The sequence below is a fragment of the Labrus mixtus genome, chromosome 11 (assembly GCF_963584025.1).
Source record: "Labrus mixtus chromosome 11, fLabMix1.1, whole genome shotgun sequence".
Classification (NCBI taxonomy): domain Eukaryota; kingdom Metazoa; phylum Chordata; class Actinopteri; order Labriformes; family Labridae; genus Labrus; species Labrus mixtus.
The window spans coordinates 11,700,449-11,713,865 of NC_083622.1; the positions used below are offsets into that span (position 1 = coordinate 11,700,449).

Genomic DNA, 13,417 nt, shown 5'->3' on the forward strand with positions numbered 1-13,417 from the left:
GCAACAGAGATGTTTTTTCAATGGACTGCTTGATGTTTGTGTTTTAAAAAAAGACAGCTGGCAGCAAAATGCACACTGAAAGCATCCCTTCACTTCTTACACACTCATGTTCACACTCATATGGCTTCACATTTTCTGTCTTGGTATTTAACCATGCTTCAAATATGCATAACAAACATTCACACATCTGGTGGCTGTTTTCTGAAAGCGTCATGTGTGAGCAGGATGGGTGTCCGTGATCGGACAGCCGTGTCTAATGAAGGGTGTCGCGGGTGATTAGAGGTGTCAGTGAATGTTTTTCCCACAGCAGGTGACTCACCCGCTCTCTGAGCAGCCTCTCTTTCTCGGCTTTGGCTTCTCTCAGTTTCTTCTCGATCTCCACCAGATCGAACAGAGACGGGCTGAGAGATTAAGAAGTCATATTCATCTGGTAAGTCAGACATTTAGATACAAAATACATTTACATACAGTTTTAACTGTGCAGCTCCTGAGAAACACACAGAATAACACATTTGTACAGACAACAAAATTGCAAATAAACCTAACAAACTTTTGAACAACATTAACAAAAGGTCAAAATGCTCCAGCAACACTTGTTGTAAGAAGATCAACTTTATTAACAATTTAGACCGACGCGTTTCGGCTCGTGGCCTTCATCAGGGTCATCCTGAACAACATTAACAACAAATAAAACAACCAACAATGCTCCAAAGAGGCCAAACCACACAGATATTCTACAACATACCCAGGGTTTCTTTTGGATATCTGGCTTCACTCACCCTGACAAAAGAGATCCCACTAAGTGGTCCCATAAGGCTGGTTATCAACCTCAACCAGTCTGCTGTCAGCAGATGATGTTTCTCAACACAAACTGATATTACAAGATGTATTTATGTATAAGAAGAATTTAAACTCATAGTCCAGATTAAAATCACACAGCTGCAGAGACAAATGCAGGAAGAAAAAGACTGTGAACGCGCAAGTGCATGCCTATAATATCATTTAATCACCATAAGTGCACAATATCTGAATATAATAACTCCTGTTTATTCCCTTGAATGAATTATTTCCTCATATGTGGTGTTTATGACGGTTTTAGATGTCATATTTCAGCCGGACGTATACAGAACGATATGTGGCTTATGTGGCAAATGTAGTTAAAAGTAGTTAGTATGCTTATTTTTAAGTCTTAATATGTACAAAAAGGAGAAGGCTTCAGTGCTTTGATTCGTCTCTGTTGTAGAATGATCACTGTAAATCTTTAATTATGTCTTTCATGATTAAATATTTTATATGAACAATCAAACAGGAAACACAGCATGTCTGCCGGTCTCTCTCCCTCCTCCCCTCTCACAATCAGCTCACAGAGCTCTGTGATCAAGAAATCTGATTGGCCAGTGGGACGAGTTTCAAACAGGTCTCTGTTTAGGAGCTTCTCCTAAACTTAACCTGCCCAGGAGCTGGTTAGGTGTTCAGCATTAGTTACCATGGTAACCTACCCTGGAACCCCTGAACATGCGTAGTACTAAAAACCCAGAGTTAACCCTGAAGTTACCTCGGCAACTGAAAATCCTGCTTTTTAGTACAAACCCTCCTGGAGTCCTTGATCATTAAATCCTGACAAAACTCAACATTACGTCCACAAATATATAATATATTTTCAATTTCCTGTTTTTGTTGCCCTATCAGATTTTTTTAGTAGAGATTTCATGATGAAAATTACCAGATTACCAGATGAAACACGGTCTGCGTCTTTGCTGGGTAAATGTTGTTATAACTAACAGGATTTCTCTCAAAATCTATGAAAATAAGAAAAAATAATCCATTAAACTGGAATAATCTTTTAAAGTACTGTAGCTGCACCTTACATAAAAACGGGTCTGTGCATCTTCTAAGTATGAACAATAAAAAATACATCCCTGCCTTTACTGTTGCATGCATAGGCGAAATAAATCAAACCGAAAAGTCTCCCTCTTTTAGAGAGTGTTCATCAAACCAGCGGGGCAGTAACTGACCTGGCAGCACGGGAGCTTGTCGTACTGTTGCAGGGAGTGATGAGCCCTCCACCGTTGCTGGTCCCAGGTCTGTATACGCTGCTGTGCCCGTTGCTGAGCCTGTGGGAGGGATTGGGGGACTTGAAAGCCTGTGGGCTGTCTGGAAGCGTCCTCACCAACCCTGAGAGAGGAAGGTAACAGAGGCAGACAAGGAAACATCAAGGCTAATACACATTTGTTGAAAATGTGGAGACACTATTTGTGCAAATGATTGCCATGTCTAGAGATAATATGAGTTGTAATGTGATTTTTATGTGTTTTAATGCATTTCAAGGTGTTTTTTAATAGCTTTTTATGTACCTTTATGTACCGTGCCTTTTTATTTCTGCTTTTGTACTTTGCGTAAAAAGTAAAGGAGAGGACACACGCATGGTAAGACTTGACATGATCTTCTCCTCTCTCCTCTGATATTTGGTGACAGATAGGTGTGTGTGTGTGTGTGTGTGTGTGTGTGTGTGTGTGTGTGTGTGTGTGTGTGTGTGTGTGTGTGTGTGTGTGTGTGTGTGTGTGAAAAAGAGACACTTATGAAGAGACTTTAGGCTTCGGTTAATGTGAGCTCCTCTGCTGGCTCATCCGGTCCGTACAGGTAAATCCTGCTTTCCACCAACGCTGAAACAACCTGCAGTCTCTACTGACACACCTTTGATTTGACTAAAAGGGAGGGAACTGAGCAAACAGTCGCCACAAAATGAGGACATGAGCGCAGAGAGAGGGTTTATTGTTCTATCCCATGGTGATCTCAGCATGAACAATCAAGACCACAATAAGAAAGTCATCAAAGCTCACCCTGTACTGAGAGCGGTCGGTCGTTTGGTCGGTTTCGATTCGAGCTCCGTCTTCTGGGCAAACTGGCAGATTCTTTGCCATGGTCCTACGACACAAAATGAAAACGAGGCATGTATGAGCTGCTGAAAAAACTTAATTTTCAATGTCTTGTGTTTAATTACTCTCATGAATTTACTCTTGACATATTAAATATTGAAGACGTTCCCTCAATGACCCTGTGTATTTAAACAAAGGTTCAATGAATAAATTAAATCTTATTTCTCTGAGCTAAAACTGTAAAGTGATTATGAAACATTTCTACCTTTATATAGTTTAAATCAGCAATTATCGTTGCTATATTTCACATTTAAGATATTTTCAAGCCCTACTGCTGAATATTTGAAGGATCATGTCGCTCTAATGATAATGTTTTCAGGTAATAACAAACATATTTAATTCTAATCCCATGCTAAAAAGGGCTTTACATATGAAAATAAAAATAAAAACAGAAATAATAAATATTAGTAATAATAAATATTATAAAGTCATGACAATAAAAAAAAAATCCTGAATATCAAACAAGCGAGATGTACTCCAACAAGTAGTGGTGTAACAGTATTTGTATTCGTCCTGAATGTTCAGACTTCAGGTTCAGAGCATGGTTTTTTTGTTGAATGTTCAATACATCAACAAAGATGGAACAAACTGTAACCTGTACCACAGTCAGCTCTCATTAAATTAGAAATATGACTCTGAAACTTCATCTTGCTTTTTTCCCGTTAAACCGAAATCAAACCGAACCATGACCCTAAACCGAGGTACGAACCGAACGGTGACCTCTGTGGCTCTTTATATCCTGAGCAACAAGTGAAGCAATACATAGAAAAACTGCACACGAAGACACAAAATGTAGATCAATGAGAAAGATTATCTTTCAAAAATGTGGTTTAAAATTGTTTTTTAAGAGGTTATTTTAAAAGTAGCGTTTAAAGACTTAAAAACCATGAATATCTATGAATTTTAGATGAGCAGTCAAACAAAGAACTAAAATCCAACTTCTGCAGAGAAAATAAATGGCAAACTGTTCGATAAAAACTGAAATTTTTGTTGTTCGACACGTGCTGTAACCATGGCAACATGCTGCTTACCTGAGGAGGCTTGTGAACCGTCAGAGGGGAGAGTGACATCATGCAGGGGGCAGAGCCGGTGACGTTCGACCAATCAGTGAGCGGCTTCTTCTCTCTGAGAACCTGTCGGACCAGATAACGTTTTTATTTGAAATTCAGTTTCATGAATGTGATGAAGCAGAGCGGTGAGACACAAATGCAGCACAAACAGATAAATACACAAAACAAGGTCACACAGAGCAGCAGAAAAGAAGAGAGATTGAGAGACTGATGAAACCCGCTGCGTTCAACATACCACATCTGACTGAGAATGAAAACTGCCACTGCCACGGGGGATCCTAATGAGTTAAAAAAAATTATCATTCCCTCACTATCTTTCCCTCTAACCCTCCCTTCCCTGCTTGACTCACAAACACATGAGCAATTCAGACGCCGCATGCCGTCCACAGTTTAACCCTTATCTGTCTCCTCCCTGCTCCACACTAACACATGCTGACGGGGAATGTGTGAACAGGGAAGATTTAAAGCACACTTTCTGACCCTTTGTTTTCATCTCCATTCAGTGAAATCTACTACAAACGCTTCTTTTATTCAAGCTTGATACAATCAGACTCAATATTCATAAACCTTCTGCTGAGTCCGTTTTCTCTCCGTCATGAAGTTTAAAGTTCTCTGACAGAAGTGAAGCACATCCTGTCATATTGTAGTCGTACACACTTGGTCATGCTGCCTGAACTGTCTCGTCCGTCTCTCCTCCTCTGTGCTGCCACTCCCTTCAGCCCTCCCTCCAGCTGTTCCTGTTCTCTCATTTAGAGGAGCCTGTGATCTAAACGTTACACTCATCTTTCAGAAAAACACAAATTTAACGGCCGTCATCTGTGCCAATCGTTTTAATCCCTTCTTATTTTTTTAAAGCTTACCGCTTGTTGAAGTGATGTGGAACTTCTCCCAGCTTTCCTTCTCTCCCTCTCACACATCCACACACACACTCACATGTACACACACATTCACAAAAGCAGCACCCTCCCTCATTTTGCTTACTCCTCCCTCTATCCTTCCCTTCCTCCAGCATGAGTTAAGCTCTCTCTCTCTCTCTCTCTCACTATGTCTCTCTAGTATGTTTGATTTGCTTATTCCTCGTCTACACGTTCTCCTCTCCTCAGTTAAACTGGCGCTGTCATCAATCTTATCAAAGTCAAAACAACAGTTTAGTTAGCAGCAGAATGAATCACATACTTTTGTAGATAAGTATTCATATTCAACTCTGATAGCACATGGCAGCGTGTGGGCTGTCCTCTAAATAAGTGGTTCTGAACTGGTCGAGCCTCAGGACCCACAAACAACTCCTTCATGAACAATCACGACCCCAAAGATCTGATACAATCAACAATTCAACCAGTGAGATTTATCTAATGAACAATTGTGCAGTTTGGACCTCAGACGGTTTAGAGAACATGTGACAGAACAAGGAAACGCAACAAAACAAAAATGTTTAAAAAGGGCTTCATAGACTTTTTGACACAAATTTATTTTCCACTATAAATGTACACATGTTCTGCATTAATGGCAAAAGAAAAGGCCTGATGAAGATCCTTTGGATCGAAACCTTGCCCTGTTTCAAATAAAGTTGCTCATTCGTAGCTGAAAAGTGTGTGGACCTTTCTCTTTTTTTCTGCAATTTTTTGACCTGCACCTGTATGCTATTTTGCTTGGATGTGCGCACACTAGTTATTTTCTCTGTATCAAAGGCAAGCCAACATTACATTGGTCTCAGTGTGAGTTGAAAGTTGAAAAGCACTTTGCGGTATAGGTGAGGATTAATTTCTGATACAACCAGAAGAATTTCATAAGTAGCAGCTATCAATGACCACTGACTGAACCATCAGAATAAAACATTGTTTTTTGTAGTATTCCCAGTTGTGGTACAAATGATCATAAATCCTTCTTACTGTCTGAGTTGTGTGGACGAGTTCTCTCTTCTCTTTCCTCAGGGCGTTCAGCTCCCTCTCCTTCTGCCTCTCCATCTCCTTCAGCTGCCTCTCCAAATGCTGGACTCGCTCCTGAGAATTAAAAACATGATTCCCTTCAGTCTTGGCTGCCGTGTGGTTCTTTCTCCTCAAAACAAGCGTTGTTTGCTGCCTGTGATTCATTTTCTGGCCCGAGTTTTCTTAATCTTTTTTATTGTGCCGTGATGTAATATTGGGTAAGTATCCCTGTTGTGACCGTGTGTGTGTGTGTGTGTGTGTGTGTGTGTGTGTGTGTGTGTGGTATGAGTGAATGCAGAGATGATCTCCTCAGCTGAGACACAATGCAAATCAAACGTCCACTTTGCAAGTTAATGAGACACGGGAGAGACACGTGACAGCCAGGCAGAGAGGGAAACTAAAAGAAATGATGGACTGATATTTAATCAGGAGCTAAGGGACAGTTACAGCACACATTCTAAAGACAGACAGACAGAGAGACAGACAGACAGACAGACAGACAGACAGGAGCTGTCATCTGCAGCTGAGTCAACTACCATCCCTCTCACACAATCACTCACTTCATCTCTTTCACTCCTCCTCTTACATACTCGAGCTGACTGAGGAACAATCCTGTACTATTTTCACTTTCTGTTGTCTTATTCTTATTACTCATAAAATCTTGTGGTAACTGTCAAGGTAATGAAAAGCCAGCATTTTAAATATTTTTTTCCAGGATGTAATCAAAGATCTTCAGTTAATAAAATATATACATAAGTAATAAGAGGAGTGTTACTTGTTTTGAGTCATAACAAGAGAGATTGATCATTACCTTTAGGTAGCAGAAAATGTGTTAGCAAAGCTACTTTTAGCATGATTTCCCACCCAATTTTAACTAGCCCCAACATGTCTGTCAGACTGTGGATCCAGACTTAAAGGTTCAATCAACGGCTGCTAGAGGATTAAATAAATAAGAAATTCTGGTCCCTACAGGGTGAATGCTTTCGTCTTTAGTTGACTTTCGCTCAAATGTCACAACAAATGTGTTTACATGGACTTTGGTATTCAGTCTTGATCTGGTTTTTAAGTCCACAGTTTTTTTTGTTTGTGCATATAAACAGCATATCCCGACATGAGAAACCTGATTTTTGCAACCTGGTTAACTCTAAAAACAGGATACTGTGGCATGTATACGCTTTACAACAGTTTCTGACAGGTGCCGACTTCCTGCTCAGGTGTGGCCTCAGCCAAGTGACGTATCGGCAAAACAAACATGGTGGCGGCAACATGACACTCTGACACAAGCCAGAGGAGAGGACGTGTTTAATATTTGCTGTCATGCTTTTCTTCTGTTGCTGGAGATGAGGTGAATGTCTGCAACATGATGCTGGTATATAATGGAGCTAAGATAGAAATAAGCCACAGTCTCATATTTCTCAGATTTGAGAATGTATGTGTTAAAAAATAAACATCACAGGCATCTGCACAAATAAGATGCAGGAATCAGAAACCAGGATATCAGTATGAAAGTATGTGAATAACCAGGTTTCTCTGTGTGCCTGTAAACGTCATATCCTGAATATGATCAAAACTGGGATAAGGCTAATAACTGGGACACTTAAGTCCATGTTAACACACCGGATTACGCTTTCATTTTTCTAATGGGGGTACTTGATGAACCTTTAGTTTCTAATTGTTCATCTTTTGTTATTTTATGCTCCTACCTGTAATATCATTACCCGACTCCTAGAGGGGGAACTTATGATCACCAGTCTGTCTGTCCTGCATGACATAAATATTTAACATCCTTGAGGCAAAGTGCCGAAGAAGATGAGCTCTCAGGCTAAGTTTAGAGATTAAGTATAATCAATCAATTAATCAATCAATTGTTATTTTCATTGTGCTTAATCTAAAAAAAAAAAAAAGTCACCTCAGGACACTTCACACATAACTGAATCAGTGTCATTGTATTCGTTTTTAAGATCATAATGATCATCCTCTAAAATATTTCACCTCGTGTTTTTACTGTTAGCTGCTCTGCTCTGTCCTGCTCCTTTAACGCTCTCTCACGGTGGCCTCTGATGTAATTAAGCATGCTTTACGGAGTCATGTGACAGTGTCAGGGTGATGCTGGTGCGAATGAGGTAAAGAGTTCACGCTCGTGTCAAGGCCTAACCTGAAATCAGAATCAGAATTGTGGACTGTGGCAGGATATGAGAGTGTGCATGTTAGAGTGCACAGTAATTTAAAATAAGATTTATAATGTGGTAGTGAGCCCAACAGGAACAATAACTTTCACTGTGTAACAGAACTAAATGTGGTCTGCTGTATCTGAAGATGATTTACAGCTCTAAAAAAAATTAAACATCTCAAAAACAATGTGATCATTGCAGGAGAGACTCAGATGTGTAGCTGTAGCTGTCACCAACTGATCTTCTCTTCTTTATTTTAATGCTAAAAAGGAGAGAATTTATTTTACAAAATTGAAAAATGGAGGATTCTGCAAAAGAAAAAGTACAGCAAGAAAAGCAACTTTGGCTCACTAAATGATAAGGAAAAAGGTGTCACAGTTTAAGTTTTCTTCTGAACGTTTATGCTTTATACTGACGTTTTATCTTGTTGAGTTTATACACTCAATTAAAAGTTTTTGTACTCGGACTTTGTTGAGTTTGTAAAGTGCTTTTCTAGTCATCATAGTCCTCAAAGCGATTTTACACGGCAGGTCACACCTTCACATTCACACACTGATGGTAGAGTCTTCTATGTAAAGTATTCATCAGAAGTAACTCATGTCGTTTATACACATTCACACGTCGCAGACGGAGCAGCAGGAGCAACTTGGGGGTAAGTGTCTCGCCCAGAGATCAACATCGACACGTGTCTGCAGAAGCTGGGGATCCAACCCCCGAACATTCTGGTTAAGAGATGAACGACTCTACCACTGAACCACAGTCGCCCAAAAATAATAATCTGTTGTTCTTTTTGTTGCAGTACGTTTGTCTTCTTGGTTGCTAACAATGCAATTTGTTGGAATCAGATGCACCAATTATCTCTGATACAGTCCAACAATAACTGAATATTAAAAAACTTAAATAAATGTTTTTAGAATTTGAAGGTAGTCTGTATCGCTTGTATTCAGAGGTACAGACAACTAGAGACTTATACTGAAAATGATGATGTAACAATTCACTATTGGACATGTGTTTAAAGTTTATTTAATTTATGAGGGCTCCTACATATTTCTGATCAAGTCTGAGGTCATAAGTCTGTATTGACCTTCAGCCTTCCAGCATAAACGCTGACATGAAGCACATGACAAGCCGATAAGCCGTGAACCTGAAAAACATGTCAGGAGCAGCTGATACATCCTCAAACAAACTCCTCAAAGACATGTTGTGTACCTGTGCTTTGTTGACTGCCTGCTGCTGACAGGAGATCTCCTTCTCCGCCTCCTCTTCACTCTCTCTCTCCTTCTCTTTGTCCGTCGAGTTCTCGTCCTCCTCAATGCCGCTCTCCTGCTCCAGAACACGAAACTCCCAGTCCTCAAAGGCCCGGGCTGCTGCTTCCATCGCCTCTTTCTCCTGAGTAAAAACACACAACGATTAGTCTAATATAACAGTCTTCAGTAGGAGTACGTCCAGGTTGGTTAAAGCGCTGGAAAACAGATTAAAAAAAAGACTTTTACAGAGTTTAAACCTTGTTTCCACTTTTTATTCAAACTGACATGCACTACAATATTAGGACCATCAACAACCTTCTGTGGAGTTTGTTGATCCCAAAGTCTGAATTGAGTTGTTAAAGAAAAGTGTTTTCTGCACCTTTTTCTGGAACAATCTACAGTCTGATTTTAAACCGTTAACTTAGTGGCCCTGAATGTTTTTAAATGCTCAGTGATAAAGTCTTAAATTCAAACTTTCTGTATGCAACTGTTTCAGCTTCTGATTGTATTATAATTAGTCTTATTATCTCATGAGTACTGTATGACTTTGAATGGTTTTACTGTTGACACTGTGTGTTGCTGCTAGTGCTGTAGTCAAGACCACATTAACCAAGACCAAGAAATACAAGAGACCAGAGCGCTCCCAGACCAAGACAAGACCAAGACAAGACCAAGACAAGACCAAGACAAGACCAAGACATTTAGGGATCGAGACCGCGACAACAACAAAACCATAAACATCAATGTCAAATCATCAACATGTGTGCAGCAGGCGTGTCACTCACTTAGATCGTAACCCCGGGAAGGTGGCGGGCGTAACCTAATCTAATAATGAATGAACTGAAGTTATTTGTTCTTTAGAAAGAGGCATTTTACCTTTCAACCTTTTTCTTGTATTGACTCAGCAAATATTATAAAAGACAATGCAAGGTGCCTCCACCAAATGATCACATGTTCATTTTAAGATATTTATTGGTTTCAAGAAATCTGCAGAATTTTCCCCACACCAGATTAGCTGTGTGCAATAAAACATACAATTATTACTACTAAGGTAGCAGCTGTCTTATTATGAATACAAAGGCTCCAGGAAGTCTTTTCACAATGGAAAGCGATTAAATTCCACTATTTAGCAAAAAACTGTCAGAAAATTCATTTTTAGTTCTTTGTCACTATGAGCTGTAATGCTTTGATGCCAAACAGTAAAAGTGCAGACGAGAGTCCAAACTCGTACAGCCTCATTGTTCACAACACGTGTGTGTTGTTCTGGTGCAGGCCGTCGTCTGGATGTGAGCACGTCTGCATCGTGTTCTCAGTGGCGCAATTATTTTGACAAACCAGTTTGTAGAGATCTTTCCACATAAATCTGACATGTCGCAACACAAACTAACAACCTGCTGCTGGATGTCGTAAAACAAGGCCGTCTTTTATCCCCATCTGTCACATTCACAAAGACATGTGGACGTCGTATGAACTATGTCTGTGTGTATTCTGACTAAACAGCTTCACATCAGGTTGAACAGGAACTGAACAATCACACACTGTGAAGAAAAAACAACATTCAAACTGAGCCCTGATGAAACGTTGTCTGAGACATGCCGTCATGAGTCAAACAGCACTGTCAGTATCAGTTTCAGATTTAGTTTTTTTTACAGATAGCAACGAACAACATTACGAAATAGATTTTCAGTTTCTTTGTATCTAAACTGTGATAATAATTCTGATCTTGTTGTTTTCAGAAATCGGTTGAGGACAGCTGGTTGCATTTCTAAACAAACAAGTAGTCGGAAAGCAGAGACGTGGCCGTTTGAGAGCTTGTTTTGACTGGTAACTGAATCAATGCTAATCTAATAGATTTGCTATTAAGATAGCTCGTTTACTCGTTTGCTTACCAAGAAACCGTGACAGCTCAGCTGTCAGACTACAGCTGAACTAAGAAGGCTTCACCATTAGGAGAAAATTTGAAGAAGTGAAAACTCCCGCAAACACATGACACAAACACAAAGATAAGTACAAAGTAATGTTTGTTTTAAAGAAACATACATGAGTTTGTGTCAGTCAGCTTGGATTGAATATATATTCTCAAAGAAGAACTTCCATTGTTTTTAAATATCAAATGTCTGATGTCAGACTTCATGTCTCTGTCCGAGTGAAAGCTTTAGATTATTCCAACATGAACACACACAAGGTGCTTTTTACATGATCTTACCGATGACCTCATTCACAAATGATGACACATTTGGTCAAAAAGCAGCACAGTCGTGTGATATTCTTCAGATTATTATTGTCATTGTGCAAGGTTTATTTTTAAAATCTTTTGTGCACAAATTACAAAAGAAGAGGGAAAAAAATATGTGAGAAAAATCTCTTCAACATCTCTGGCCAAGCATTTCACTGAATAAAATACTTGTTTTAGGTTGTGCATGGGAGATAACATTTATTTTTAACATCTCTAATGAACAGAACAACACGCACACTTCTGTTTCTTCTTGTTTCATATCTTGCTGCTGCAGATTTATGTTAATCTTTGATTTGGGCCTCATTAAAGTAAATGTTATATGAATGTTGAAAGGTCTGATCTGGTCAGACTGCCTCTATGTCTTTAACATTGAAATGACCCGTGTGCTTTTTCATGAGAACGACATGTTAAATTGTCTTCATGATGTTTTCAAACATGCACAAAATGTTTGTAGTATGTGTGAAAGCAGAAGGAAATATTCAGTGAAATTCACCAAAAGCGAGCAGGCGGGGATGACGATATTTATATCATGAAACCAATGAGGTCATTGTGCCTGCAATGATGCATGTTCATACTCTTTTCTACTTGCAAGTATGTGCTTCTCCACTCGTTTGTTGATACTCTAAAAGTGTCCAATTACACATATAATTGATATTAAGCAAAAAAAAACCGAAAAAACATCACTATAGGGTCAGACTATGTCACCTCTTCTGTCATCTTGATTTCTGCAGCAACTTGTGAACGAACAGCTGAGGGAGATTTCAGGGGCAGCCTGTCACAGCCAGGAGGGCATGTGACTGAATAGCGCTGCACTCAGCTACATTTCACAAAAGATGAAGCAGAACTTTCTCAAACTTAATTAATAAAGTTGTTTCAGACTGAAGACACTGTGTTCAGCTTAGCCACTTACCTGCGTCAGCTGTTCTCTCTGGCTCTCAGGCTGACCCGGGATCAGTTTCTCCTTCTCCTCACACCTCCTCTTGAGTTCCTCCACCCTGCTTCTTTCCTCCTCTAGCCTCACTCGCTCCTGCTGTCACAGTCAAAGATAAAAAAAAAGAAAAAATAAGAGTCAGGATAAAGAACAGAAGCATAACAAAAACAATTTCTACCCAGACAAAAAGAATACAATGACAAATCAATTTCACAACCATGTTTGTATTGTTGGTACTGAAAGACCGCAGACCTCTAACTCCAAACCAGCTCTGCTCCAGCTGTAGCAGCCGGGAAATGATTTATCATTGACAACAGTAAGTGTTGAGGTTGGTTGAATGTTACAGAGCCCACGCATTTCTACATCAAATTCCTTCAGCGTGCTGTAGCGATGCTGAATGTGTTGTGAGGCCGTTCCAGTGTTACAGCAACTATACACAGTTTCATTGTCAAAGAAAACATAGAAAAGTTATGCTATACTGACAAATAAAACACATAATCAATGCTATGTTACCTTCTGTCTGTCCTTCTGTCTGTCCTTCTGCCTGTGCTCCTCTCTCTGTGTGGCGTCCTGCTGTAGAGTCTGCAGCTTCTGTGTGTGTCTGTGCAGCTGGTTCTTCTCCATCTGCAGCTCTCCCTGCAGCAGAGCGATCTCCAGCTGCAGCTGAAAGGACAGCAGACGCTGAGGTGAATCACACTGACCAGAGGTTGAGTAAGTCACAGACATGCATTCCTTTACAGTGGCTGTGTTGGTGTTTTGGAAAGGCTCGGAGATAAAAATGTGCAGACTTCAGCAGAGACACAATCAAAATCATTTTAGTGTTTACTCGAACTCTGTGGCTTTGTTGAAGAAGTCGTTCAGTGTTAAGAGAACCCTTAATGTAACCTTAACCACCTTTCTG

General features: G+C 39.8%; 1 protein-coding gene across 5 annotated transcripts in view; it reads right to left on the bottom strand.

Annotated features, from left to right (window-relative positions):
* The window catches only part of phldb3 (pleckstrin homology-like domain, family B, member 3), a 30,351-nt gene that overhangs the window by 7,740 nt on the left and 9,194 nt on the right, over positions 1 to 13,417 (bottom strand). For 2 of the 5 annotated variants that reach the window (XM_061050047.1, XM_061050046.1), the window contains exons 4-11: positions 13,030 to 13,179; positions 12,496 to 12,615; positions 9,312 to 9,491; positions 5,896 to 6,006; positions 3,968 to 4,069; positions 2,841 to 2,925; positions 2,016 to 2,175; positions 320 to 401 (exon numbers count right to left, since the gene is read on the bottom strand). In XM_061050047.1, the coding sequence (XP_060906030.1) occupies positions 320 to 401; positions 2,016 to 2,175; positions 2,841 to 2,925; positions 3,968 to 4,069; positions 5,896 to 6,006; positions 9,312 to 9,491; positions 12,496 to 12,615; positions 13,030 to 13,179 (990 nt within the window). Of the gene's footprint in view, positions 1 to 319; positions 402 to 2,015; positions 2,176 to 2,840; positions 2,926 to 3,967; positions 4,070 to 5,895; positions 6,007 to 9,311; positions 9,496 to 12,487; positions 12,616 to 13,029; positions 13,180 to 13,417 lie in introns of all 5 variants that reach the window. The other 3 variants (XM_061050044.1, XM_061050043.1, XM_061050045.1) reach the window with 2 other exon arrangements.